We start from the raw sequence: 26,552 nt of genomic DNA, 5'->3' as shown, positions 1-26,552 counted from the left end.
TTGTTAATATTTGCATTAGAGTGTTCATTTAGAGTCTCTCCTCTGTCATGTCCCCTCAACCACTGTAGTCAGGCAGTTGCTTTTCCTCGGTGTTTCTACTCCCTCAGTTTGTCCTCTGCTTATGGATAGTGTTTTTTCTCCTAGATCCCTGCAGATTGTTCAGGGACATTACACTGCCACTAATGGAGAAATCCATTACGTTCGATTATACCACAGTGTTTTAGTCTCTGTGTACAATGTTCTCCTGGTTCTGCTCCTCTTGCTCTGCATCACTTCCTGGAGGTTGTTCCAGTCTCCATGGAACTCCTCCACTTTATTATTCCTTTTAGCACAATAGTATTCCATCACCAACATATACCACAATTTGCTCAGCCATTCCCCAATTGATGGGCATCCCCTCGTTTTCCAATTTTTGGCCACCACAAAGAGCGCAGCTATGAATATTTTTGTACAAGTCTTTTTGTCCATTATCTCTTTGGGGTACAGACCCAGCAGTGCTATGGCTGGATCAAAGGGTAGACATTCTTTTATCGCCCTTTGGGCATAGTTCCAAATTGCCTTCCAGAATGGTTGGATCAGTTCACAACTCCACCAGCAATGAATTAATGTCCCTACTTTGCCACACCCCCTCCAGCATTCATTACTTTCCTTTGCTGTCATGTTAGCCAATCTGCTAGGTGTGAGGTGATACCTCAGAGTTGTTTTGATTTGCATCTCTTTGATTATAAGAGATTTAGAACACTTCTTCATGTGCTTATTAATAGTTTTGATTTCTTTATCTGAAAACTGTCTATCCATGTCCCTTGCCCATTTATCAATTGGGGAATGGCTTGATTTTTTGTACAATTGATTTAGCTCTTTATAAATTTGAGTAATTAAACCTTTGTCAGAGGTTTTTATGAAGATTTTTTCCCAATTTGTTGTTTTCCTTCTGATTTTAGGAAAAGCTCTACACTGTACTGTATTGTGGCCCTTCTTCCCACAAAAGTGGCAGGTAATGGATTGATAATTAGATTTCGGGAGAGGGGCAAGTGTCATTGGTTCATTATCATGCCCACTTTCTAATTTAGCTATCTTCTCTTTTATACATCTCATTTCTTTCTTCATTTCCTCCATGGCATCATTATTTTCTTCCTCCTCTTCTTTGTTTCCCTTTAAAACATATATAGCTGTTTTTTGCAATTCTTCAAGGTCCATCTCTGACCATCTTGGACAATGTGTTCTAAGATCATTCTTAGTCACTTTGCAAGAGTTATTGACAAAGATCCTTCTAACTTGTCTTAAGCTACTCTCTTTAGTTAGGTCCTAATCCAGGTATCTGTCCCCAAAGTCGATTATTCTATCCATGAATCTGGAGGGTGTTTCTTCCTCCTTTTGCTTAATTTTTTCAAGTTCCATCCACTTATCTGTACTGTATGCACATTCCCTCATTGATGTAAGGATGGCCTCTCTATAACGGTATAGTTGTAGATAATCCTCAGGGTTGTTATAGTCCCATTCAGGATCCTGAGATGGCCAATGTGCTGCATTACACCCCCGGGTTTTGTTGACATGAGCAATTATTTTATTTTTCTCATGTTCAGTTAAAAAATCCTGTAGCGTATGAAAACGACCAAATAAAATAATATTAAAATTAAAAAAAAAAATCCTGTAGCAAGTTCTCAATGTCCTTGTAAGATGGATTATACTGAAAAAATATGTCTCCCATCTTTTTTTTTACTAGAAAGGGATCTTGTTCATATGTGGGGATATTTCATGTAAATTCATTTATTTCTTGGGGAGTAAATGGTATCCTGTGTCTTAAAGTCACCACATCCCCATTCTGTCCTATTTCAGGTACTTCTCTTAGAGGAAACAGGGCTCTAGTTGAATTTTGTACCTGTGGGTCAGTTTGACTAGGACAAGTGTCTCTAGGAGGACAAGATCTTCTTTGGGCTGGAATTTGGTTTTCTGTAGGAGAGGGAACATGAGAAACTGGGATTGCAGGGGAAGGGTTTTGGGGATTAAATTCAGTCAAAATTTGCACTACACGAGAGAAGCAGTCTGTTAACTGAGCTATAGGGAAGGTGTTTTCCATCTCTATTTCAGGTAAGGAAATATCCTCATTCAGAGGTTCAGAAACAAGTCTGTTTCTGGTAGAGTGGATATTTGCTAATTGATCCTGTAAGAAATATTTTAGATCTTCTAATTGGGCTTGCATTTTATCCTCAATTTATTTATTTTATTTTAGCATCTCTAAACACAGTGTTGAGGAGTACAAAAATGACATTACATATTAATATAAAAAATTGGAGGTATCCTGTATTCCTCAATGTCCCTAATTCTTCAACCGCCATATAAATGTCAAAGACTGTAGTATTCATTTATATATATATGTATATATATATTATATATATATATATATATAGTAATTATTTTTCTAATGGTCTTCATAAAACATGTGGGGAGCAGGACAAAGCCAAAACTTTCTACAGGTCTTTCCACTCCTAATTTAGGCAGTTGTTCCCTAAGGGAAAGGAGATTTAGAAACAACCCTCCCAGCCAGGACCTTAGGGTTGCTAAGATTTAAAACAGCTGTGTTCTATCTAATTTAAGGAGAGAAGTCTGAACACAGGAAAATGGGCTTTGTACTCTGGTGGTTTAGCTGTTTTTGTTGCAAGAGATTGAAGCAAGGGCTCCATTTTCCAGAGTTTCCTCACTGCTAATCAATAAGGGTCAGCTAACTATATTTAGATATCTAGCTATCAGAGTCACACAGCTGGGAAGTATCCGAGGTCAGATTTGAACCTAGGATCTTCTGTCTCTAGGCCTGGCTCTCAATCCTCTGTGCCACCTAGCTGCACTTTAAGATTAAAAGAAAAAAAAAACAAACAAACTTGCTGATTCCAGTTTAACTTAAGGAGAAAAGAGAAGAGAGAAGTTTTTTTATACTCACCTGTTCTAGCAGCTGTGTCTTTAAGCCGAGTTAGCTGCTAAAAAGTACTGACTGAGTGAGGAGAAAGTAGAGTGAAAGGCAAGAAAATTCAGGAAATTTATTGAGGGGACTCACTAGACTTTTGTGGTCAGCCAACTGTGATATTGAAATCACTTTAAAAAGACTGATATATATTAATTTAAGGTCGCCAAGGAATTCACTTAAGTAATTCCTAAATGAAACACTCAAGTCAGCTGCCAATTTTTTTTTTATTACAAACCAGAGGAAAAGAGTATGGCGGGGGGGGGGGGAGAGAGAGAGAGAGAGAGAGAGAGAGAGACAGAGAGAGAGAGAGACAGAGACAGAGAGAGAGAGACAGAGACAGAGAGAGACAGAGACAGAGACAGAGACAGAGAGACAGAGAGAGAGAGAGAGAGAGAGAGAGAGAGAGAGAGAGAGAGAGAGAGAGAGAGAGAGAGAGAGAGAGAGAGAGAGAGAGGATAAGGGAGAGAAGGAAAGAAGTTTAAATACCAACTCTGGCTCAGGCTGAGCCAAAGCGGGCTTTAAGGCCCTGGATAGCCAAGGCTATCAGGGATAGTCTAAAGGGATCAGTCCTTATCACTCATGTGACCAATCTGAAGGAAAGCAGTGGATGGGGCTCCTCCAACTCCAAGCACCAGGCTCCAACTGACTCTAGGCCCCTTCACAGGAAGTCCCGAGAACTCCATAGTCTGTTCTCTATCTCACTTCCTGCCTCTCACATGTGCCAATGGTGAGTCTAGCTTGCCCTAGGACCTCCCAGAGGTCTGTCCTTTTTCTGCACATGTCTGTTGAAGGCCATATTCTCAAATGATTAAATCTTGAGTTTGCTGCAGCCCTTCCTAATCTTGTTACACTGAATAGGGTAGAGATTGTAGTTTCCAAGACCTGATTCTGTTATTCCAAGTATCTTTATTGTTATTGATCAGGAAATAGCTAAATCCGATCTTCTAAAGAATGGTCTGAATAGGGTGGAGTAGTTTTGAAATTCACACACTTAGTATTTAATAAATGTGTTTTCATTCATTTGTTCATTCTTTCATGATTATTTACTGGTAAATAATGTCAGGTAAATTAATAGTTTCTTCTTCTGAAGACAAATAGATTTTTCTCAACGGTCCCTCTACTGTATGAAACCATATTTCCAGGAATAATCTTATATTCTGATTATTTTAGAGTTGCTACTTTATCGAAAGGATTGATAATTTTAAGACCAATGTCATACTTTGTTCACTTCTGTGTTGTTGATATAGACCTAGATTTTGTTGGCCTTTGTTTAGATGCTTCCTTTGCCTTTGTTATTCCCTAATATTATTTAGTTTGGATGCAGAGACTTGTAGTTTTGTGTCTTTGTATTTCCAGTGCCTGCATAGCTCCTTGCACATAGTGGGCATGTGGCTGAATTTGTGGAACTGAATGCTTAATAAGGTATATTAAATATTATGGAAGGAACAACTTTTATGTTGTTTTCTCTTTTGTTGAAGATATCTTCTTTTCTTTACATAGAAAAATGAATTCTTGGGATTGGGGTGAGGATCATTTCAGATCAGACTGAAAAATCCAACCTAAAGCACCACATGACTTTATGTATATTAAGACACATTTCAAATTAGCTTAAGGTTCAAGTAACTTTATTGTCTAAAGAACTAGTATATGCGCATACTCATCAGTTCCTCACTGTAAGCTATTTCAAAGACTTGTAAACATATTAAAAATCACATGTAAAATTCCTTTTTTTGTTTAACACAAAAAACTGAGCACATATTTCTCATTTTAAAGAAAAATTTAAATTGGAAATAAAAAAGATTCTAGCAGCTCTTAGATGAAAACCACTCAGTCATCAAGCAGTTGAATTGGTCATGCAAATAGCAAGGTGTATCCAGTATTCAGTGACAGCGATTTTCTTACATGATATAGGTCCTTTGAACTTTGCCTGACCTGCAGAAAAATAGGAGAACTATTCACTGGATTCTTGCTTAGATCCTGTGTGCTTCTGGATCCACAAGCCCTGGCTTCTGCTTGTTGGTCACTACTTAGAATGGAGAGAAAACCAGTCACGTAAGTGGTAGGGTGTTCTTAGGAGTTCTGCTTGAGAAAGGTTTTAACAGTGCTAGGATCCATGGGTGAGTTGTATGTATAGATGTCCTCAAATGAGAGGAAAGGAAAGAAGTGGATTCTTAATGAATATGTGTGTCTTTTGTAAATGATCAAGATCACAGAATTACAGATATTGAGCTGGAAGGGACCTTAGAGGTCCACCCTTCGATTCCACTTCTTCTTTGTATAGATGAAGAAACTTGGGTCCAGAGAGACAGACCTTCAGTGACTTGCCCAAAGTCACCCAGGTTCTAAGTTCCAGAACCAGGGTTCAAATTCATGTCCTTTGATTCCAGATCTGGTGTGCTTCCTTCTGCTACTTTTTTTCCTGATTTTTTGAAATGGAGTGTTTCCCATATATTTATAAGAACCTTTAGGGAAAAAAGTGCATGTAATTCTCCTATTTACTGAACTACAAAGTCATCAGAGTCCCCACCTATTACTGGAAACCCAATTATTGAGCAAATGACATCTTCTTGGTTGCACATAAATAACTGTACACTGCAGATTGAAAATAGGTCCCAAACACCCCTTCATTCAGCTTTTATTTTCAATTTCCCATGCAAAATATGAACTATTTTCAGCTCACTGTCTTCTGGGATTTATTTCCTTCTTTTGGTTATCCAGAGGAGTTACAATGAGATGTCCTTGTTAGTTCATTTATTTTGACCTCCTCTAGTATGCTTCCATGCACTCATGAGCTTATGGGTATGGATGCTTTGATTAGTGCAGATCACAATTCATGCACATCCTTTCTTCCTGTGCCATCCGTGGCTCTCTCTTCTAAACATCTACAAGGAGATCCAACATACATACTGGAGGTGTCCTAGTGTATTTCCTAACTCTTCCTCTGGATCTAGTATAAACTGGTTATTTGATAGCTTTATTTGGGCAGTAGTCCACTTTGAAACAGATGGTGGTGTTCGTTGTTCTAATTTCAGAAGGCAGTTATGTATAGGAATTGATTCTTGTTGATTGAGTGATTAGTGACATTTCACAAGAGTCTGTAAAAAGAGCAGGCTTTATTAGCTCTGGTGGGATCTCCTGAACTGGCCACATTTCTACCCAGATGAATGATGGAGTATATGTTTTCTGACTCCCTTTGCTTTCAATGGATCTTCTTTGTTTGTAGTTAGACCAAACCTGACGAATCATTTCTTTGAATGGTCTTGTGGTTAGAGTGTAGAGAATGGGGTTCAGAGCACTATTGATAGGCAGAATGAAAATCACCACCCAAGAAGTAATGGTGCCTGCAAAAAAATGTTAAATAGTATTAACTTTTTTATTGAATATTTGTAAGTTCCCCCAAACCATGCCCTCCCCCCCCCCCCCCCCCCCCCGACAAATATCCTCCCTCAAATTCTTGATTTACTTTTCTTCTGTTGCCATTTGGTTATGTGCTTGGCCTATACTGTCTTTCTAAACACGGCTTCAGAAAGTCAGTATTTCATCACAATTTTTTAAAAAGCATTATTTCAATCCAACTCTGTTCCACAAACCTTTAGTAAGAACATTGTAAGAATCAGACATTGTGCTAGTCATTTCTTTTCCCTGGGCCATAGTTTCCTTATGTGTAAAATGAGGGGATTTTGTCAGGCAAGGCTGAGGAGGGGATATGTTCTAAGCATGGAGCAGAGCATTTTTGAATGCTTGGAGGCAGGAAAACAAGGAGACTCTAGATGACCTCTAGCAGGGCTAACTTTACTACTCCTGATCTGATAAGTAGGAGTAGTTTCATAATGGGTTCATACTATAATACGATTCAATTATGGGAAAAGAACATTTCATTCTTATTTTACTTTATTAAATTAATGTCTATCTGCTACTGCTTCTCTTGAAAAGAAAGGTTTATCTTCTTTTCATTCTATGACTACAGTTGAAATTTTCTATTAGAATTTTGGTGATCCTTCCTAATTTTCTATTGTGATTGCTTATTTGATTCCAATAGATTCTAATAAACACTAGCAAATGTTTACTGATTAATATTTAAATAATTTTAAAAAAGCAACATGGTACAATGAAAAGAGCAGTGGGCTATTAAAATGTTTTTATTCATACTTTTTGTATTTAAATAAATTATTTCTAGAAAACAGAACCAACCCAAACTTGTCAGCTTCTAGATTAAGCCTTTCCTTGAGGCAAAGAGAAACAATCAAGCAGAAGCTGCCATTTGACAATGAATCCATCATTTTATCATAGTAGGCCCCTGGCTCTCTGCCCTTCAGAGGGAAGTAGGCTTCATTATTTATTCTCGGACACTTTGAAAGGTTTATCATCACTCCGCATTTGGCTTCCTTTAAGTAGTCTTTTCATTAATATTTTTGTTTTCTTCATGTGTGCCTATGCATATGTGTATATGTATGCAAGTCATATATATTCATTTAAAATTTTTCATAAAGTGTTATTCTCACCTTTTTATTTTCTATTTTATACAGAATATACAAAGAGGTGAATAAAGCATTATCCATATGAACCAAGAAATGTGTATGTGTAAATATGGATGTAATTATCCATATATATGTGAATTTTGCATACTTTGCTCTACATTAGGTTGGACAAATCTTCCCATGTTTCTCTGACTTCTTCACATTTATCATTTCTTTCTGCATAATGCTGCAACTCACAGACTATAGCGTTTTTTCTTCTAGCCATTATTCAACTTGTATAAATGGAGATTTTGAGCCTTTGGAGTTCATCCCCCAGAAGTCCCTTAATATTTCCCAAAATTCCCTTTTCCTGCATCCCCACATTTTGAGTGATTGTATTTAAGTGTCTGCAACTCCTCCCTCTTCCTCTCTTGGACCGGGCTGAAGTCAGGCAGTTCTTTTGCTTTAGTTATTATTAATAAAACTTTATAAAATATAATATTTAGTTTTTGATTATTAATTTAAAAAATCACAAACTCCAGAATCCTAGAGTTTGGGAGTTAGAATCAATCAATCAATAAACATTTATTAAGCTCCTATGATGAGCCAAGCACTCCATTCACTGCAAGCAGGCTATCCTATGCCATCTTATAAAACCCAGAACCCATACAACAAAAAGAATTCCACTATCGATGGACATACATTTTGGTTTGTATTTGCTGCTGCTCTGAATATTTTGGCATAGATTGAAGCTTTCACTTCCTTGGGATAGATGCTCCACAGTGAGATTCCAGGGTCGGAGGATCATAGAAGAAACCTTAGAGGTCATCATCTAGGCCAACCGACCATCAGAACAAGGTCATAAAGGTAATGAGCATTGCAGACAGGAATGGAACTCGGGTCTTTTGTCCCTGAGCCCATGGTTTTTCTATTTAACTAGGAGAATGTCATTAGAGTCACTTTCCTTGCATAACTCAGAACAGTTTGATTATTCATGGCTCTACCAGCAGGGCATTAGTGTGACTGTCTGTCTATCTGTCTTCCTTAAGTTCCTCCAAACCTGATTTTCTCCATTTTTTCCTTTGGTTATTTTAGCCAATTTGCATGTTTTGAGGTGAAACTTCAGAATTGGCTTAATGTGCATTTCTTTTATTGTTGAACTCATTTTCCTCATCATAACTCTACCCCTAATGAGTTGAGTGAATTTGGGCAAAGCATTTTGCTTCTTTAAGACTCAGTTTCCTCATCTGTAAAACAAGGGGACTAAATTCCCTTCTGGTTCTCAGGTTATAATCCTGCCCCTCTGTCCTTCTTTGCAGAGGAAAACACTTTGTGAAACATTAGGCGTACTACCAAATTCAGGTATTGTTTAGGCTTTTTCAGTAAATTGCTCCCCCACAACCCTTTGTTATAAGGGGGAGGGTGAGCCTCTGTATATGGGAGGACATATGTAGAAATGAAGGTGACATAAAATTAAAAGAAATAAGCATAATAAAAAATAAAACTGTATACAAACACTACATGATTTACATGTGGGGTATATGTGCATTTGTACCTGTGTACATACACACCTACACTCAGACACTGACCAATATACAGAGCATCCCCAAAGTGTTAGTGCAACTTTTAAAGCTCTTAAAGCTTTATTATCCAACTTTAATGGTTTTTAAATGGAGGTGAGCCTTCTGGAGAACCCCCTCTCTCTTCCTATCTGTCCAGTCTTTAATAATTGGATGCTTTCTTCCATCACCTTAATAATTTTTGCATAATAGCACCATCCCTTCCTTTCCTCACAATAGTCCTGTGAAACAGGGGCACAAGTCTGTTTTTCCTTATCTTTCAGACAATTAAGACGCCTCTTATGGGGATTGAGTAATTTGTTAAGTGTCTGACTCTGTGACACCATTTGGGGTTTTCTTTTCTTTTTTTTAATATTTTAGGAGATTTATTAATTATCATTATAAATCAAGGAATAAAGAGGATACAACATAAAGACCATGTGCCATGGTTGTTTAGCCATTTCAAAATCCCCACTCACTACAGTCACCATGCTGACAGGAAGCCAAGGAGATGGGACCCTCCCTGACCTTGCCTAATATCCTCTGTCTACAGGAAGTATGTAATGACAGGAAGTCAGTGGGCTCCTGGGAAATGTAGTTCTTTTTTTAGGGTAACAGATTTTCAATCATATAGGCTCCAAGGAATTTTAGAACACAGAACATTATAACTTTTGATCCAGGTCCAGGAGGAGGGTTCCCGGGGTCTATTCTGGTGTTCGTTTTGAATTTCAGTGGCCTAGGAGCATTCAGTTTGAGATCGGTAAGGAAGGGTTTCCGGAGATCTGAACTTTAGCTCTTTCTAAGCCACCATCTTGACCGGAAGTCCTCCATTTGGGGTTTTCTTGGCAAAGATCCTGGAGTGGTTTGCCATTTCCTTCTCCAGCTCAAATGAGAGAGGAGGAGATGAGGAGACTGAGGCAAATAGGGTTAAATGACTTGCTTAGGGTCACACAACTAATAAGCATCTGAGGCTGGATTTGAACTCAGAAAGATGAATCTTCCCGATTCCAGACCCAGTGCTCTATCTATTATACCACCTAGCTGCCCTTTATTATAATTAGTTGTTATTTAGCTACAGTATATGTATGTAAATGCAGTAAGATGAGAAATGTGAAGAATTTAGAGAAACATGGGACTAATTTGAATGATCTAATGCAGAGTGAATTAAGTAAAACCAAAAAAACAAAACAAAACCCCAAACTAAATAAAATTTAGAAAGGAGATGAACTGTCAACCTACTGAATATCTATTTTTTAAACACAATGCAAATGATTATTGGTTATTCAGGTTGATTGTTTTGGATCTCTGTTAGCAGTGGATAATTCTGAGCAGGTCACCCAAACATCTTGGCTACCATTTCTCTGTTCTATTAAACATTGTGATACTAGATATTCATGAAAAGAAACTGTACAATTTCCCCTCAGGGGAAAAATGATTGATGGACTAAACATGTAAATTTTTAACAAAAAACCCTCAAGGGATTTTGGGTTTAGACTTTTAATTGTCCCTTCTGTGAATTTGAAAATTATTCCACCCTAATTAGACATACTTTAGGTAAAGATAAAGTTGTGAACTCCTGATTGAACAATGAAGGTACTTAACTTATACCTTATAGTGAAGCTAAAACTTAAGCTAAGTCTATTTTTTAGATCTAATAAAAAAGGGTGTTAAGTACCTATAAAGGTTAAATTAATCCCAAAAAGGTCAAGTAACTTACAAAAGGCAAGCTTAACAAAGAAGTGTGAAGTACTCAAAAGGTATAATCTAACCAGAGACGGTGAAAACTAAAGAGTGGTGAGAATGGATAGCCCTGGAGAAAGCATCTACTATGATTGGTAGATGTGAAAATTTAGAGGAGGGGACATAAGAGTGAAAGGTCTATAAAAGAAGATGAAAAGTTCAGATTGGGACTCAGTTCAGGAGATTGAGTTCAGTGGAGAACTGGAACTCAGCCTAGAGGAATCCCCCTCAGACAGCTTCCTTGGAGACAGTTGTGGTGAGTGATAAGACTGACTCCCTTTCCCTTAGGCTCAGGGAGGCCACTTTGGCCAAGGCCTTTAACTACTGCCTGGCTCAGCCTGAGCCAGTGCAGTCTAAATTAATTCATTCTCTCTCTTTCTCTCTCTCTCTCTCTCTCTTCCTTAATTCCTTCTCTCTATATTAATTAAAACCACCATAATTCCCAGCTGACTTGGGTATTTTATTATTTGGGAGTTTTCCCTGGTGACCAAATTAAATAGATCTCAAGTCAAAAAGCTAAAATTATCTTTATACTTCTCAGAGAAATATGACAGAAAGAGGAATTTCATTGCTTGTCATTCAGAAAGAAAAGGGAAAAAACAAAAACAAATCCAGTGTCATACCTGGTATTTCTACCTGAAGCAGGGAAAGGAATTTCAATATAAAAATGGGTATCCAGCACAAGGCATCCGTAAACACAATGAAGAAAAACCGTTTGGCCAGGGTCACTTCCTTTTTAACATGATTCCGGATTTCTGTTGCAGTAACAGCAGTTTGGTGAACACTGTAAAACATGCTCCCATAGGAAAACACGATGATGATGAAGGCCGCCAAGTTAACACCTATTTCGGAAATAAGCCAGTTAATCAGGTAGGTGACTGACCTGGAAAGCATAAAATGTTATTATCAGTATTGTTAAAGAGAAGTCACTGGAATGTAACCCAAGCTTCTTTGCTCAACATGAAAAATTAATATGGCATGTAGAAATATAGAGATTCCATTTGTAGTCTTGTATTTGCTAGGAACGATAGAATGTGTAATTTGGAAAGTGGTAGAGTAAAACTAAGCATTCTAATGGTTTGCTGTGCCAGAACACATCGAACTTTCTAGTGACTGATGTTGATCTTTCATGATACAAAACACTTTGTACTCTGCTTGGAATATCAACATATATTTTTAATATGCTGATTTCACAGTTGCTCTGCTATTTAAAAAAACACACACATGTATTTTTTTTAGTTTTATAGCACTTTAATTTTGCAAAACACTTTATAGACACTATCACATTTAATTCTGTTTAAAATACTTATTTATTTAATTTAGAATATTTTTTTCATGGTTACATGATTCATGTTCTTAATACTAGTATGTTGAGATTATAAATGCAAAGGACCCAAATTTCATTTCCATATTGCCATTTACAAAAATGCTGGTGAAAATCTTAAGTGTATATGATTTGTGTTTTAACTACTTGCAACATATTATATTGTTCATTATTATGTTTATATTATTATGTTACATTATGTTGTTATATTATGTTATGTTATATATATTATTTATATTAATGGAAGACAAAGATAGATCTACAATCAGTAATGAATGCGCTTGGGGGGAGCATATAACATATCTCCAAGGCAACGGTTGAAATACACTTTTAATGCAGTTGGGGATAGGAGTGAAGTAGCAGATAATCTGGGACACCTTGAAACTGTGGCTGAATTGGGGGAATGGGAGGATGAAATAGGGGAAGGGAAGAGGAATTTACCTGGAATGTTTGTCATTGGCAATATGTTAACTTTTTAGTTTAACTATTTTTTACTAACAAGATGCTTGCTGCTAAAGAACTGCAAATGCTGTCAGTACTTTCTACATCTCAGGGCCTTGGAGCAAAGCTCTAGTTGCCCAGTTCTAGTCATAGTTCTGGCTAGAAAGATAACACGGTCTGGTACTGAACCATCAAACTTGCTTTATGATCTTGGGTGAGTCACTTTATTAATTTAGTTCTCAGTTTTTTAATCTGAAAAATAAAGGGTTAGATTACAGTCTCTCCAGGGTGTCTCTAATATCTGACTTTTTACTTAAATGACCATTTTATTTTATTTAAAAAATTTATTTAAAAATTTTTCCATGTTCCCATGATTCATGTTCTCTCCTTCTCCTCTATCCTCCTCACTCCTGGATTTGAGCAGCAATTCCCCTGGGTTATACATGTAGTACCACTCAAAACCTAGTAAATGATCATTTTAAATAAAAGTCTGTAGTGTTCTTAAAATATGGTATGCAAACTATTATTCCAGCAGATGAAAGAAATGTGCTAATAGTTTCTTACCAAGAAAAATAACTACTGAATAAATCTGTGCTCCCATACTTTCTCCTTGTTCTGAGTGAAGGGGAAAACAGACTCCATTGGTACCATAGTAGTTTTTAAAAAATTCCTTGTTGCTCAGTGGAATAAAAGCCACTACAAACCCAATAATCCATATAAGAATCAGGATTGTGATTGTCCTGCATTTTCCGGGTTTCAAACATCTAAAAGGGTAGACAATGCAGATATATTTTTCCAAAGTCAGAAAAGTTAGAAGTAAAACAGATACTTCTGTGGACAATATGGCCAGAGATCCCACTAGCTGGCAATAGGTACTATCCATCCATAGCTGTGCATGTTTATTATACTCGCCACGATACTTCAAGTCAAAGGCTCCAATCACAAATAAATATATTCCCATTAGGCAGTCAGCACCTATAAAAATAGTTAAATAGAAAACACATAGAGGCTTAAATAGACATCAGAAGATTTTTTTTTCTATTTCACAAGAAGCAATATGGTTAAAAATTTAAAAAATTTACCACTACCACAATCAACATTTAATTAAAATGCACAAAAAAGATTATGTGGAAGACCACAAACTCCACATTGTTTATAATTTATTTAAAAAACATAAATTAAATATTTGTGCTAATATAGACATTCTTCTGCTTTTGAGTTCCCTTTGGATTTGTTTTATTTGGATACTTTTTTCTCTTGATTTTGTGATTATTTTTTCTTAGTGTAATCATAGTATATATTTTTCTTATTCTCTTTTCTTTTCTTTTTATCTCTTCATATATTTCCCTTTTTATATTTTCAATATTTTTCATTTCAATAATAAAAACAATTCATTACATTCAAACATCACAATCTATTTGGCCAAGTAATATTGTTGGAAAATCAACTTTAGTGAGAATGTTTTTCTTTCCAATTACTACACTTGATGGATTGGAATTCAGAGCATCCTGGCAATGACTTGACTATAAGTCTGATTGTCATCAAGAAGTTAATTAGTATTTCATACCTCTGCTTGACAGTGTTGTTGGCATGTCAGAATGACTAATGTCCCGTTTGGTCCATTCCCTGTCACCAATAGAATGAAGCAGTAGAAACTAATAGGAAAATTAAAACAAACAAATAGACCTATTTTCTGCAGTCATGCTTAAGTACTTGAGGGAGTTGTGGAACTTGTCTGAATTTGAATTTGTGACCTTGAACTATCCCACATGACTTTTGCCTCATGAAGCAGCTGCTTGGAACTCCTGAACCCCATTGTGGAGAATCCAAGCAAATGACCATGAAGCACTATTCATCATTATTATATCTTCAAGGATTGAAGATCATGCCCCACACTCTTGCTTTCTTGGTCTTCCTGTTTCCCCCTCTTCCAATTCTAGGACCTATGCCTATTCAATCAAAGTCTGCCTTTGAAAAGGTTGTGATACCATAACAGATTGGATGGTAAGTTAATGTTTTGGCTCATAGAGGAGTGTTTTATATATTCGTCTGTGGAATTTCTTTTCTTTTCTTTTCTTCTTTTCTTCTTTTCTTCTTTCCTTCTTTCCTTCTTTCCTTCTTTCCTTCTTTCTTTCTTTCTTTCTTTCTTTCTTTCTTTCTTTCTTTCTTTCTTTCTTTCTTTCTTTCTTTCTTTCTTTCTAACATTCATTTTTAAAATATTTTGAGTTCCAAATTCTCTCCCTTTTATCTTTCTTCTCCCTACTCTTTAAAAGGCAAATAACATCTCTATCATACATGAGAAGTCACACAAAACATTTCTATATTGGCCATGTTGAAAAGGAAATACACAAAAACCTCGTGAAAAATGATGCTTCATTCTGTTTTCAGATTCCACCAGCTTTTTCTCTGGGGGTGGATAGCATTTTTCATCATGAGTCCTTCTGAATTGTCTTGGACCACTGCATTGATCCAAATAGCTAAGTCAGTCATAGTTGATCATCGTGCCATATTGCTATACTGTGTAAATTGTTCTTCTGGTTCTGCTCATTTCATTTTGCATCAGTTCATATAAATTCTCCCAGGTTTTTAACCATCATACTCATCATTTCTTATAGTCCAATAGTATTTGTTTTTGGAATTTCTAACTGTTCCCTAATAATTATATTATATTATGAATTTTTATTATGAATAATAATATTATGAATATATAATAATATGAATAAGAAATCAGAGGGATACAGCATGGTGTGGTAAGGGACAGAGAAGTCAGAAAGCTGAAGGTTCAGGTCCTGCCTTGGACATATTGTGGATCTGTAACCCTGAGCAAATTATCTTTCAGTGCCTCAGGAAAATGTTTACAAAGTACAAGATTATCTAAGATTACAAGATTAATTATGGGAGTTTTCTACAAGGAAATCAGAAAGTCCAGTCCCAAGGCTTCAAGCAGAAAGTAAGGGGAGATTTTGGTGGGTCAGAGGTTCCACCACACCATTGTATAAGGCTAACCCTGATCCCACAAAAGGTTAAAGTTAGAGATCACTGTCTGATAACTGTCTGGGCCAAAGATTTCATTGAAAATTTGGAGCTGAAAAAGATTGTTCAGTTCTGTTGCCTAAGCAACAAATACTGATCCATTTGAGATTATAAATCCCTCCAAATAGGAACTGGTTAAATTTTTGGGGAATAGCGTGGGAAGGAGGCAGAATTAAAAATAGCAGAGACTTAAGAGGAGATTAATGGTTTTACTTGGTTGAAGAATAGGAAAATTTGTGGAGCAACTTTTCAGATTTTAGGGATATCTGTTAGACCATAGACTCTTTGAGGATAATAACTGTTTCTTATTCAGCCTAATATGCTTAGAACAGGCTTTACACAAAGTAGGCCCTTGAATTTGGCATCTCTTGGGCATACCAGGAGTCTAACATATGTTTAAGGAACAAATGACATATAGTATTGAATCATGATATCCTACCAATCTGAAATTACAAAGGCAAACAAAAACTTTAATGGATTTTTAATTTCCCCTCTAGAATCAGGGGAAATTAGATGAGATTAGAGAACTTTTTAAAGGTTTCTTCCAAAATTTTATAGTGGAATGGCTATGTCTGAGGTCCTGTTAGATCAGGAGTTCGTACTTTAAGGTCTGTGAATTTGTTTTTAAAACTATTTGGGTTACTGTATTTTAAAATTATTGTTTTCCTTTTTAATCCTTTGTATTTTTATTTAAAAATATTATTCTCAGGAGGGGGTCCATAAGCTTTATCAAGTTATCAGAGGGATCTATGTCATAAAAAAGATGAAGAACCCTGTGTTGGATAAAGGACTTTTTTTTTTTTTAAGGAAAATAAGATCTCAAGACTTCTAGGATGCTCAAAAACACCAGGTAGTATTCTCTGCAAGATTTCTGAAGGAATATGTGAAAAAATTATGAGTGAAAATGAAACCAATGAAATGAAATAAATGAAAAAATGTGTATGGATTGTATGCCTATATTTCTGGGAGGTGGGGGTGGAATATTTATAACAGTGAAAGCCTGAGCCCCACTGAAGAAATTTTAAAAACTAAAACTTCGTGATAAAACATACACGGCAGCTTCCCTCAACTTGTCTTTCTCCTGCCAGCACATCAATCATTAGAAAAGTGTTATAAACTGAGCCTTCTTGTCTATTGATAAGTATAATCTTAAGGAGCTAAAAAATAGTATCATTAAACCGCATCTTTGCAGAGGAATTTGACTCCAGGACTTTTGTGAGGAAACTAGATCTAGGCTGGGGCTGATAAGCTTCTTTGTCTTAGGCGAAGGGCATGGGGGGGGGGGGGGAGAGGTGTGGGATGCATCAGAGTGCTCATGGGTACCAGGGATGTTTAATGACACATAGATTCCTGTAAGAATGATTTTAATGGAGTTGGGCACTGAATCAAATGCTTACGCCATAAAGCAGCCCAGTTTGTCTACTCTCCTGAGAGCATGATTGCATGGGTGGGGTGGGAGACTTGGGCAGAAGGAGAGGAAGGAGAGCTAACATACAGGACTTTTAATGTGCCCATCCATGGGATCTCACAATATTATTTAGTCAGAGCCCACAGGAGTGCTGGTTTGATATCAGAACGATGTGGGGTGGAGTCTTGCCTGGATGCTAAATAACTGACCATGAGCAAGTTATCTAACGTCTTAGTGCATCAGGCATCCTATGACTTAAAGATGTGTAGCTAATTTCTTGGGAGGAGTTTCCATACCCAGAATGACCTATCTGGATAGAAATGCCAGGTTTGGCTTCCTTGTTCCCAAAGTTTTATGTGTTAAGTCTTCAGAGTGTCTATGATAAGATGCCACAGAATAAACTGTAACTGAAAATTTTTTGGAGTTTGCTTATTTTTGAACAGTAATGATTGTGAATAAATAATTTTTAAATGGCCTTTCCCTTGAATACTCACAGCAGAGAGAGATGATTGAGAGGGCGTGAAGCTTGTTCTCAGACCTGATATAAGGCCGCATGCAGATGACAAAGATATTTCCAAAGCACGTAACTGCAGATACAACCCAGACAAACACTCTCTGAATGATGCTTGCTAGGAGATTTTCTAAGGATGATATGCCATCTGTATTTGGCTTGCAACTGCGTACATGTGGAGCATAGCCACAGTACTGGAATTTTTTAAAATATCTGGTGGATGAAAGAAATCAAAATATTATTTTGTGTTTAGATGAAAAATACTGATATACCTTATTAATCATATTCATTTTTATTCCCTCCCCTTCTCCCCCAGTTTGAAAAATGATTGATTTTGGGGACATTGTGACGGGAGTAGAGTAGAAAGTGCATTGAATTTAGAATTGGAGTACTTTATTCAGATGAAGACCTAGTCCCTTGCCTGCTTCTGGCCTCATTTTCTTTATCAATCAAAGTAGATGACCTCTGAGGTCCCTTCTGGCTTAAGATCCTATGATGTTCTGGGGAAAAATAGTTTACAAAAGAATTTCAAATACAGATTTGATTTTCATAGAATTGTACATTTGGAGTAAAGCTTATAGATGAACTACTCCAATTCCCTCATCTTGTCAATGATGAAGCTTAGGTCCAGGGGGGTTAAGGGATGCTCCCTTTTATATAGGTATGAAATAGCAGAACCAGGAGTTGAAAGTAAGCTCTCCAATTCCAGATCTGCTGCTTTTCCAAAAGGAGGGACAGTGACTTCATTTCCCCATAAATGTGTAGTCAAGTGAGGAACACAAAATTGTTGGTATGCTCAGTCTAAAAGATAATGTCCATTAATAAAATTGTTGTCCATCTGGCATGGCAATGGTAAGAAATTCTGAATGTCAAGCATGTGTATTTATCTAAAGACATCATTAAACTACATCACTTGTAGATCCCTGAACTCCCAGTATTACAAATTTGAAAATAACATTTTAAAGACTGTTATGTTTAACCTCTGCTATATTCTAACCCATTAGTCATTCTTCTAGTAACATTGAGGGAAGTCTAGCGGTAAAGGAAGGTGGGAGAGGAAGGACCTGTATTAAGCCACTAGATAGAATGGATAGGGTGGTAGATCTGAAAAACTCAGGGAAACCTAACTTCATATCCAGCCTCAGATAGTAACTAGCTGTGTGATCCTGAGCAAATTATTTGACCTGTCTGCCTCAGTATCCACATCTGTAAAAAAATGGGGACATGAATAGTATTGACCTCCCAGGTTTTTTGTGAAAATAAGATGAGATATTTGTAAAGCACTTTGTAAAACTTAAAGTTTACATAAATGTGCTCTCTCTCTCCTTCTCCCTTTCCCTTTCCCTCCCTCTCTCTGTCTCCCTTCCTCCTTCTCTCTTTCTCTCTCCTTTCTCTCTCTGTATCCCTTCCCCCTCCCTCTGTTTCCCTCCTTCCCCTTCTCTCTGTCTCTCTCTACTTCTCCTTCTCCTTTCCCCCTCTTCATCCTACTCTCCCTCCCTCCCTCCATCTCTCTCTCTCTCTCTCTCTCTCTCTCTCTCTCTCTCTCTCTCTCTCACACACACACACACACACACACACACACTATCTCTCTCTCTCTCTCTCTCTCTCACTATCTTCATCAATTGTAACTTTGCTGATATTTTTCCTCATAGATATGACCTATAAACTCTTGTTTAGAAATTCTAGCTCCTAAGTCAATTGTACAAAAAAATCAAGCCATTCCCCAATTGATAAATGGGCAAGGGACATGAATAGGCAATTTTCAGATAAGGAAATCAAAACCATCAATAAGTACATGAAAAAAGTATTATAAATCTCTTATAATCAGAGAAATGCAAATCAAAACAACTCTGAGGTATCACCTCACACCTAGCAGATTGGCTAACATGACAGCAAAGGAAAGTGATAAATTATTGGAGGGGATGTGACAAAGTAGGGGCACTAATGTATTGTTGGTGGAGTTGTGAACTGATCCAACCATTCTGGAAGGCAATTTGGAACTATGCCCAAAGGGTGTTAAAAGACTGTCTGCCCTTTGATAACCCAAAGAGATCATAAGGAAAAAGACATGTACAAAAATATTCATAGCTGTGCTCTTTGTGGTGGAAAAAACTGGAAAATGAGGGGATGCCCTTCAATTGGGGAATGGCTGAACAAATTGTGGTATATGTTGGTGATGGAATACTATTGTGCTCAAAGGAACAATGATCTGGAGGCTTTTCATATGAACTGGGAGAACTTCAATGAACTGATGCAGAGTGAAATGAGCAGAACCAGGAGAACATCATACACAGAAAGCAAAACACTGTGGAATAATTCAATGTAATGGACTTTGCTACTAGTAGCAATGCAACAAGCCAGGACACTTCTGAAAGACTTATGGGAAAGAATGCTGACCACAATGAGAGAAAGAACTATGGGAGTAGAAATGCAAAAGCAAAACATATGATATCACTGATCACATGTATATATGAGTGTGTGATTTTGGGGTTTAGGCCTTAAAAAATCACTCTATAGCAAAAATGAATAATATGTAAATACGTATCAAGTGACATTTATACAACCTGTTGGCTCTGGGAAAGGTGAGGGAAGAGAAGAGGGAAAGAAAATGAATCATGGAAATATGGAAAAATATTTATAAAAGAAATAAAATTAAAAAACAAACAAACAAATTCTAGCTCCTGCCTCTAACTTCTAATCTTGGGTGCTTGGGATGCTTGAGAGGTTAAGTGATTTGCCTCCACTCCCACTGTTAGGATGCAGGAGATAAAGGACTTGAACTCAGGATTTTTTGCCTTCAAGATCTGCCCATCCATATCATGTCAGAGTGAGTCTCCACAATAATGAAAGAAAAAGGTTGTGTTCTGTGTCCTGTGTTGGCCTTATAATATGAATATGGCAGTTGCTTGAAGAGGACGTGAGTTGTAGCAGGTAGAATGCTACATTTAGAGTCAGGAAAACCTATATTCAAATCCCAGTTCTTGTACTTAGCAGGTGTGTGACCATGGAGTGGGCAAGTTACTTCACCTTTCTGTCCCTGATGCAAATCTCTAAAACAAAACTATTAATCATTTGAGAAGCATTTATTAATTACCAGCTGTTTGCCAGGCCCTGGAGATAAAAAGACAAAACATGCCACAGTTTATCAAGTTGGGCAGGGGATTGGTGCCTAAAAAGTCAATTGTCGTCGGGTTTTGTGTTGGTGTGGAGGCGATTTCCAGCCCAGGAGATAAAACCACAGACCAGAGATATAGTTGTTTTCTTCAGAATTTTGCTTCTGACTCTCTGGACTTTGCTACTAGGCCTTGGCTGCCCTGGAACAATCCTCCATTCTTGTGGCCTCCTTCTCCCATTGGTAAGTTCCTGGATCCTCTGTGTTGGGGAGCCTCCCAGACTGGGCCTCCTTTCCTCCTCTCCTGGTTCTGGACTGCAACCACCATTCCCTTCTTGGGTTTCTTTCCCACTTCCTTCCCCTTCCCTGGTTCTCTTTTATAAGTTGTTTCCCTTGTTAGAATATAAGTTGTTGGAGGGCAAGAACTATTTTCTTTTGCTTGTATTTGTATCCTGGCATTTAGCATGAGGTCTGGTATTCAGTAAGTATTTAATAAATGTTTGTGGATTGGCTATAATCTATATCATTGATAAATTACTAATATGGCAGCCCTTGCTTTATGACCTGATACAAGGCTGCCTGTGGAATAACAGATAGATGTGCATGACATAATCCAAACAAACATCCTCTTAATCATGTTTGCTAAAGGATTTTCCAGGGATGGAACTTTATCCACACCCTTTTGATTCCAGAGTGTACAAAGGGACAGGAGACAGGGGTTGAATTGAAGTGTCCTGTTTATAGCAGTTACAGCACTGAGGTCACCCCGGTCCTAATCACCCACCGGTGGTAGTTACAAGAGATGTACGAATTATAGGCCCTCTGGAGGTACCCTGGATATTTCCTTCTGTGCGTGGGGGAGAGCCAGGGAATGGTGCTTACAGACCTGTGGTGATGACATACACAACATTTTCTTTGATATCTCTAGGTTCATAGGATCACAGATGTGGAGCCAGAAAGGAGCTCAAAGCCATCCAATACAACCATTATGTTTTACGGATGAAGAAGTCAACTCCCACAGAAACTGTGACTTGTTCCAGATTAGTTACCAAAGCAGTAAATAGTTCAGGCTATGGACCTTTGATTCCAAAACCAGCTTTCTTCCCACTACTCCACACAAAGTCCCCCTGGGCACAGGCATCAGGATTAGTTCGTTCATAAGCAAAAGGGATAGTAAAATTCTCAGCGAGGTTATTTTATACAAGCACATGTTCAGAACAGGTAATAGATTGATAAGATGACGAGGCAATGGGGTAGCACTTACATGTGGGATAGATTCCTAAGTGGCGCAAACATTCTTCTTTGGATATTTGAAATTTCAATTCCTTCTAGGCTACTAAAAACACCAAATTCAAAATCAGACATAGCAAGAGAATCCATAGTGTGACAAAATGAGCTTTTAGGAGGCATGATAGAACTTACAAAACTATTCATTACTGCTTCAGAAACCTATAAAAGCGAATTCCTTTCCATCTCTATTACATGATAGGTGGCAAATTAAGTATCAGCAATTTTCTCATGTTCATGTCAAAGTTATCACATTCAATGAAAACTGAAATGAATGATATTATAGCTTAAATAATTTAGTACTCAGATCACATATTAGAGATTCAAATTCCATCTTTTTTGGGAAAATATAGAATGAGTTATAGTCAAATCTTGACTGCATAAAGCTAATGAAAGGAAGATGACACAACATCAAAGTATATATTTTTTATGTTCAAATTTAGAATGCAATCAGTTACAGATTTATTCTTACGTAATATAGCCCATGTGAGGAAAATAACCATCTACAAGTAGGGTGATAAGTCTTGCTCAGAAATGTAAACATGTCTCTACTAGTTGGACATTAGTTTTTGTAGGAAGCAGGTCAGGTAGGCCACGACAATTTCACCTAAAATTAGAGAATCATGTCGTAATTAAAATGGAAAATTTTGGTAAAGCTATTATTATGTGAGTTGACTTTAGGATAACTAGTTTTGGATAAATTGACCTCAATTCAGGAGAAATGAAATTTAGGCAATTGCTACGTAGTTTGCAACGGAGTATCCCCAAACTGGCAATGTGTTCATAATATCTTTTGTCAGTCATTTCCTTCTCATCCTTCTACTGAAGCAAAAGGATGGGGCCACTCCATGGAGAGAGTAACTAATGAACAATGCTTGGGAGCCCCAACTCCTGTGTGTAAGAGAAGGGAATTTTCAATCCCCAGAGCAGTGTGATCTTAGAACCTCACTATCTTGCCCAAGGGGGAAGATCTCCAGCACCATCCAAGCTTTGGTGATTGCTTCATGGGTGATTCCAAGTTTGAGAGTTCAGGGATTTGATTTTCTTTGGAGAGAGAAGGCGATTTCCTGCATAGTTCACAAGCAGTGCCCTACTTGGAACGTCGTTGAGTTGGTGGGACAGGACAAGTTCCACTGGAAGGAGACGGCTTGTCCATCAGCCCTATAAAGTGCTGTGTAGGAGGAATACAAACCATGGGGTATGATTGTGTATAATTTCGGGGAGGGTTTGGAATTCCTACAAATGTCAAAGCCTTGCTGTGATAGCAGCCCCTAATTCAGTTCCTTTTCAAGGGAGCTGAGTGCTGTATTTATTTCTGTATACGGGCCCCTTTTGGTCCTATGCATCTTCTGCATATTTTGTGGAGTACAATTAAAAAACTGTCTTAATTATCACATATATTACTACCTTGAATACCTCTTTGGGAAGGAATTGGGCTTGTGTTATCTGCATTTGGAGGAATTTATATGAAAGTCCAACATAGGATATAGTTTACGATTTTCTGAGAGTAACTCCAGAGAGGGGTAAAGAGAGAAGATGACCCCTTTCTCTCCAAGATTCGACTATTTGTGTGAAGCCAGAGGGTTAGAGTGATTCAGGGTCACAGTGGCATATTAATCTGGAGAGTTAGAATGATCTCACAAGGATCTTTTCCTGGGATCACTCTCTAAAAGACTTAGAAATGAAGGTTGTATTAAAAAGCAAAATGTCTGAAAATTCTCTGCCCCACCAAGTTCATGTACTTACAGAGACTTGAGTTTGACTAGATAGTCAAATTGGTCAGCTTGGATTTTCTGGATTGGGTTATAGGAAAGGTTCCTGTTAAGTCAACAGTGATAAATTAGTACAGTTAAAAAGTTTGAATAAAAATGAATTCAGTCATTTAAAGAAAATAAAATTTAAGTTGTGCCCTTAAAAAAAATAACCAAGATGAATAAAGAGAGGTCAGGAGCTTAAACTAGATTAGGCCATATAGGAAATTAGTTGTCTCCATTTTATGTCTTAAGGGATATGAGGAAAACACCCAAATATCTCTCCTAGAACTCTACTTTTGTGTATTTCTTTGTGTATCTTCTCTCTACAGTTTTCTTTTGAGATACAGAGTCCAGGAACATGAGCAGTTATTAACATTCTAGTATAAATCAGATTATCTGCTCATTCTCTTCTAGGACTAGAGGAATGGTAGGCAACAAGAAAGAACTAGGTGGTGGGAGGAGAACTTCCTTTCCTTTTTTTTTCTAGGGGAAGGTCTAGCTTAAACGTAATTTAAAACAATCACTTCATGAAAAGATGAGTTTGTAGAATCATCCACAAGAAAATTTTTGCCATACTAGATATCTTTAGGCATGAAGTTTAAAGAAATTTTTACTTTAGCTAGGAACAATACTTAAAGCAAGAGTATAGTTGAATTTAAAGGATATATAATTTAGGAGAAAAAATCCTTACAAGAACTATTGATTCCCAATGGCAGTTTCCCTAGGGCAGTGCTGGAAACAGGTGAACCAGCTATTTAAAGTACAGATGGAAGCAAGGGTTGTGATGGAGGAGAAGCAGGCTGTAGTTGAGTCAGGACACCTGGGTTGTGTACTGCAACCAAATTAGCTAAGCTCTCTGAGCCTTAATGTCCTCGAGTACAAAGTAAGGAGGATGTTGAGCCAGAAGATGCCAAAAGGGCCATGTGGCTTGGACATTCTGGGACTCTGTGATAGAACAAAAAGATTCTAAAAGGAGGCAATTTATTTTTTTCTGTAGCCCATCACCAGGTGTCAGTGTCTGAGAACCAGAAGAAATGGGCATGAGTACAATGAGCAGAGAGAGAGGTTCATCTTAATCATAAATGATCAGAAGGTCATCAATTTAGAGCTGGAAGGGACCTCAAAGATCACTTATTTGAACCCCTCTTTTAAGAAAGAGGAAACTGTGTTCCATATGGGAGAGTCAACCTGCCCAGGACACTGCAAGGCTTTTGTCAAGGATGTTTCACATTCAGAATGTCATTGGGAATGTCATTTCTGTCCTGAGTGGCCCAAGGTGGGAAAGAAAAAAAGCCCAGCAGAATCAAATCAGCTTGTGCTAGATCTTACAGTTGTGAGAGCTCCTTCAGGTCCTTAAACAGGTAAGGAGGAAGAGCTTCAATCTTGTTGCTTGCTAAGTCCCTAAGGAGAAATAACCCCAAAATAGCATGTTATTTGCCAGACTTCGTTAATGATGTTACATTTATTAGGTAAGGCTACTCTTCTGATGATGAGAAACAGTTTAAAAATCAAACCATGGGGGCAGGGGATGGGGGCTGGCTCTATAGCCACATCTGGATTTGAGAAGACCTTGGTTCAAATCCGACTTCAGACACTTTCTAGTTATGTGACCCCTAAGCAAGTCACTTAACCCAATTATCTATCCCTTGACTTTCTGTTTTATAGTTGTTACTAAGGCAGAAAGAGTTAAAAAAAAATAAAAATGTGGAGTTAGCAAGAAAGCAATAATCATAGAATATATTTCATATAACTATTTTTCCAAGGCATATTTTTTTGTGTTGAAAGTATTTGACAAAACTTATTTCTGGTTCTCTTAATTATTAATATACATATGTCACTGTCTTAATTCTGCAATGTTGGCAGAGAGTTTATTTAATTATTATATTATAATATTTTTCTTTATATGAACAAACCATTCACTTAAAATACCTTTTTTGCTTTGGGGTTTCATTCTGGGGGAAACACTAATTCCCAAAGAGTACATGGTTTTAGTACTTTAAAAAAACAATGCCTGCTGAATGTACACTGTAGTGGTAATCAATTTTCAGGTATAAGATTGGATTCTGTAGTCGCTAAGATCCCTTCTAGTGCTAACATTTTGCGATTCTGTTAAATCATTTCTAGCTACAAGGCAGGTAGGTGGTTCAGTGGACTGAGAACCAGGTCTGGGATGATAGGTCCTGGGTTCAAACATGACCTTTGATATTCCTAGCTGTGTGACCCCGGGCAAGTCACTAACCCCCATTATCTAGCCCTTACCCCTCTTTTGCCTTGGAACCAATACATAAGATGGAAGGTAAGGGTTTAAAGAAAATGCTTCTTAGTTCTAAACTTCTATCTGTGTCCTTATTCACCTAGACATTCACTATGCACTCTGCTATCTACTGCTACAAGCAGGAAACTGGTCTACCTGTGGTGCCCTAGCCCCCTATGTTCCTTGTCTTATCAGCATACTATTTCCACTTCAGTTTTTTGGGGGGTTTTATTTGAGGGCCAGAGGAAAAAGTCTCACCTTCAAGCAGGTGCAGAAGGGAAAGCACAAAGGACATATGTCATCCTGTAGCCAATAATGTCTTTATAAGAGTGTAGAAGATAATAGGAAACAAATATTACTTTCCCTGCTTTCTTTGTGAAAATCTTTTATTTTATGCATTGCAAAGATGTATAGGCTATATTAAGCAGCTGGACTTCTCCTCTTAGAAGTAATTCTAATAAAAATAATGTTTCTTCGTGCAAAAAAAAATGATCTGGGAGGATTTCATTCTGTCTCCTTGCTGGTCAGGAGGGGAAGTCAAGAGAGCACAGATTCTTGGCTTTACGAAAGTCTCTCCCGTCATCAATCCATCTTTCACTCAGCTGCCAAAATAACCTTCCTAAGGCCAATGTCTGTTCATGCCACTCCTCTGTTCAAAAGGTTTCAGTAGTTCTCTATTACTTCGAGGATGAAAACATGAGCCATTCAGCCTG

General features: G+C 37.4%; 1 protein-coding gene across 2 annotated transcripts in view; it reads right to left on the bottom strand.

Moving 5' to 3' along the window:
* Positions 1 to 4,567: 4,567 nt before the first annotated feature.
* RXFP1 (relaxin family peptide receptor 1) overlaps positions 4,568 to 26,552 on the bottom strand; it is a 203,815-nt gene continuing 181,830 nt past the window's right edge. For both annotated transcript variants that reach the window (XM_007496175.3, XM_007496177.3), the window contains 7 exons: positions 24,915 to 24,986; positions 23,578 to 23,649; positions 21,809 to 21,880; positions 17,416 to 17,645; positions 13,045 to 13,455; positions 11,339 to 11,557; positions 4,568 to 6,300 (listed from right to left, as the gene is read on the bottom strand). In XM_007496175.3, the coding sequence (XP_007496237.1) occupies positions 5,999 to 6,300; positions 11,339 to 11,557; positions 13,045 to 13,455; positions 17,416 to 17,645; positions 21,809 to 21,880; positions 23,578 to 23,649; positions 24,915 to 24,986 (1,378 nt within the window). In that variant the 3' untranslated portion in view covers positions 4,568 to 5,998. The remainder of the gene's footprint in view (positions 6,301 to 11,338; positions 11,558 to 13,044; positions 13,456 to 17,415; positions 17,646 to 21,808; positions 21,881 to 23,577; positions 23,650 to 24,914; positions 24,987 to 26,552) is intronic.

This window comes from Monodelphis domestica, chromosome 6 (assembly GCF_027887165.1).
Source record: "Monodelphis domestica isolate mMonDom1 chromosome 6, mMonDom1.pri, whole genome shotgun sequence".
NCBI lineage: Eukaryota > Metazoa > Chordata > Mammalia > Didelphimorphia > Didelphidae > Monodelphis > Monodelphis domestica.
This window is presented reverse-complemented; position numbering and strand designations above follow the sequence as displayed.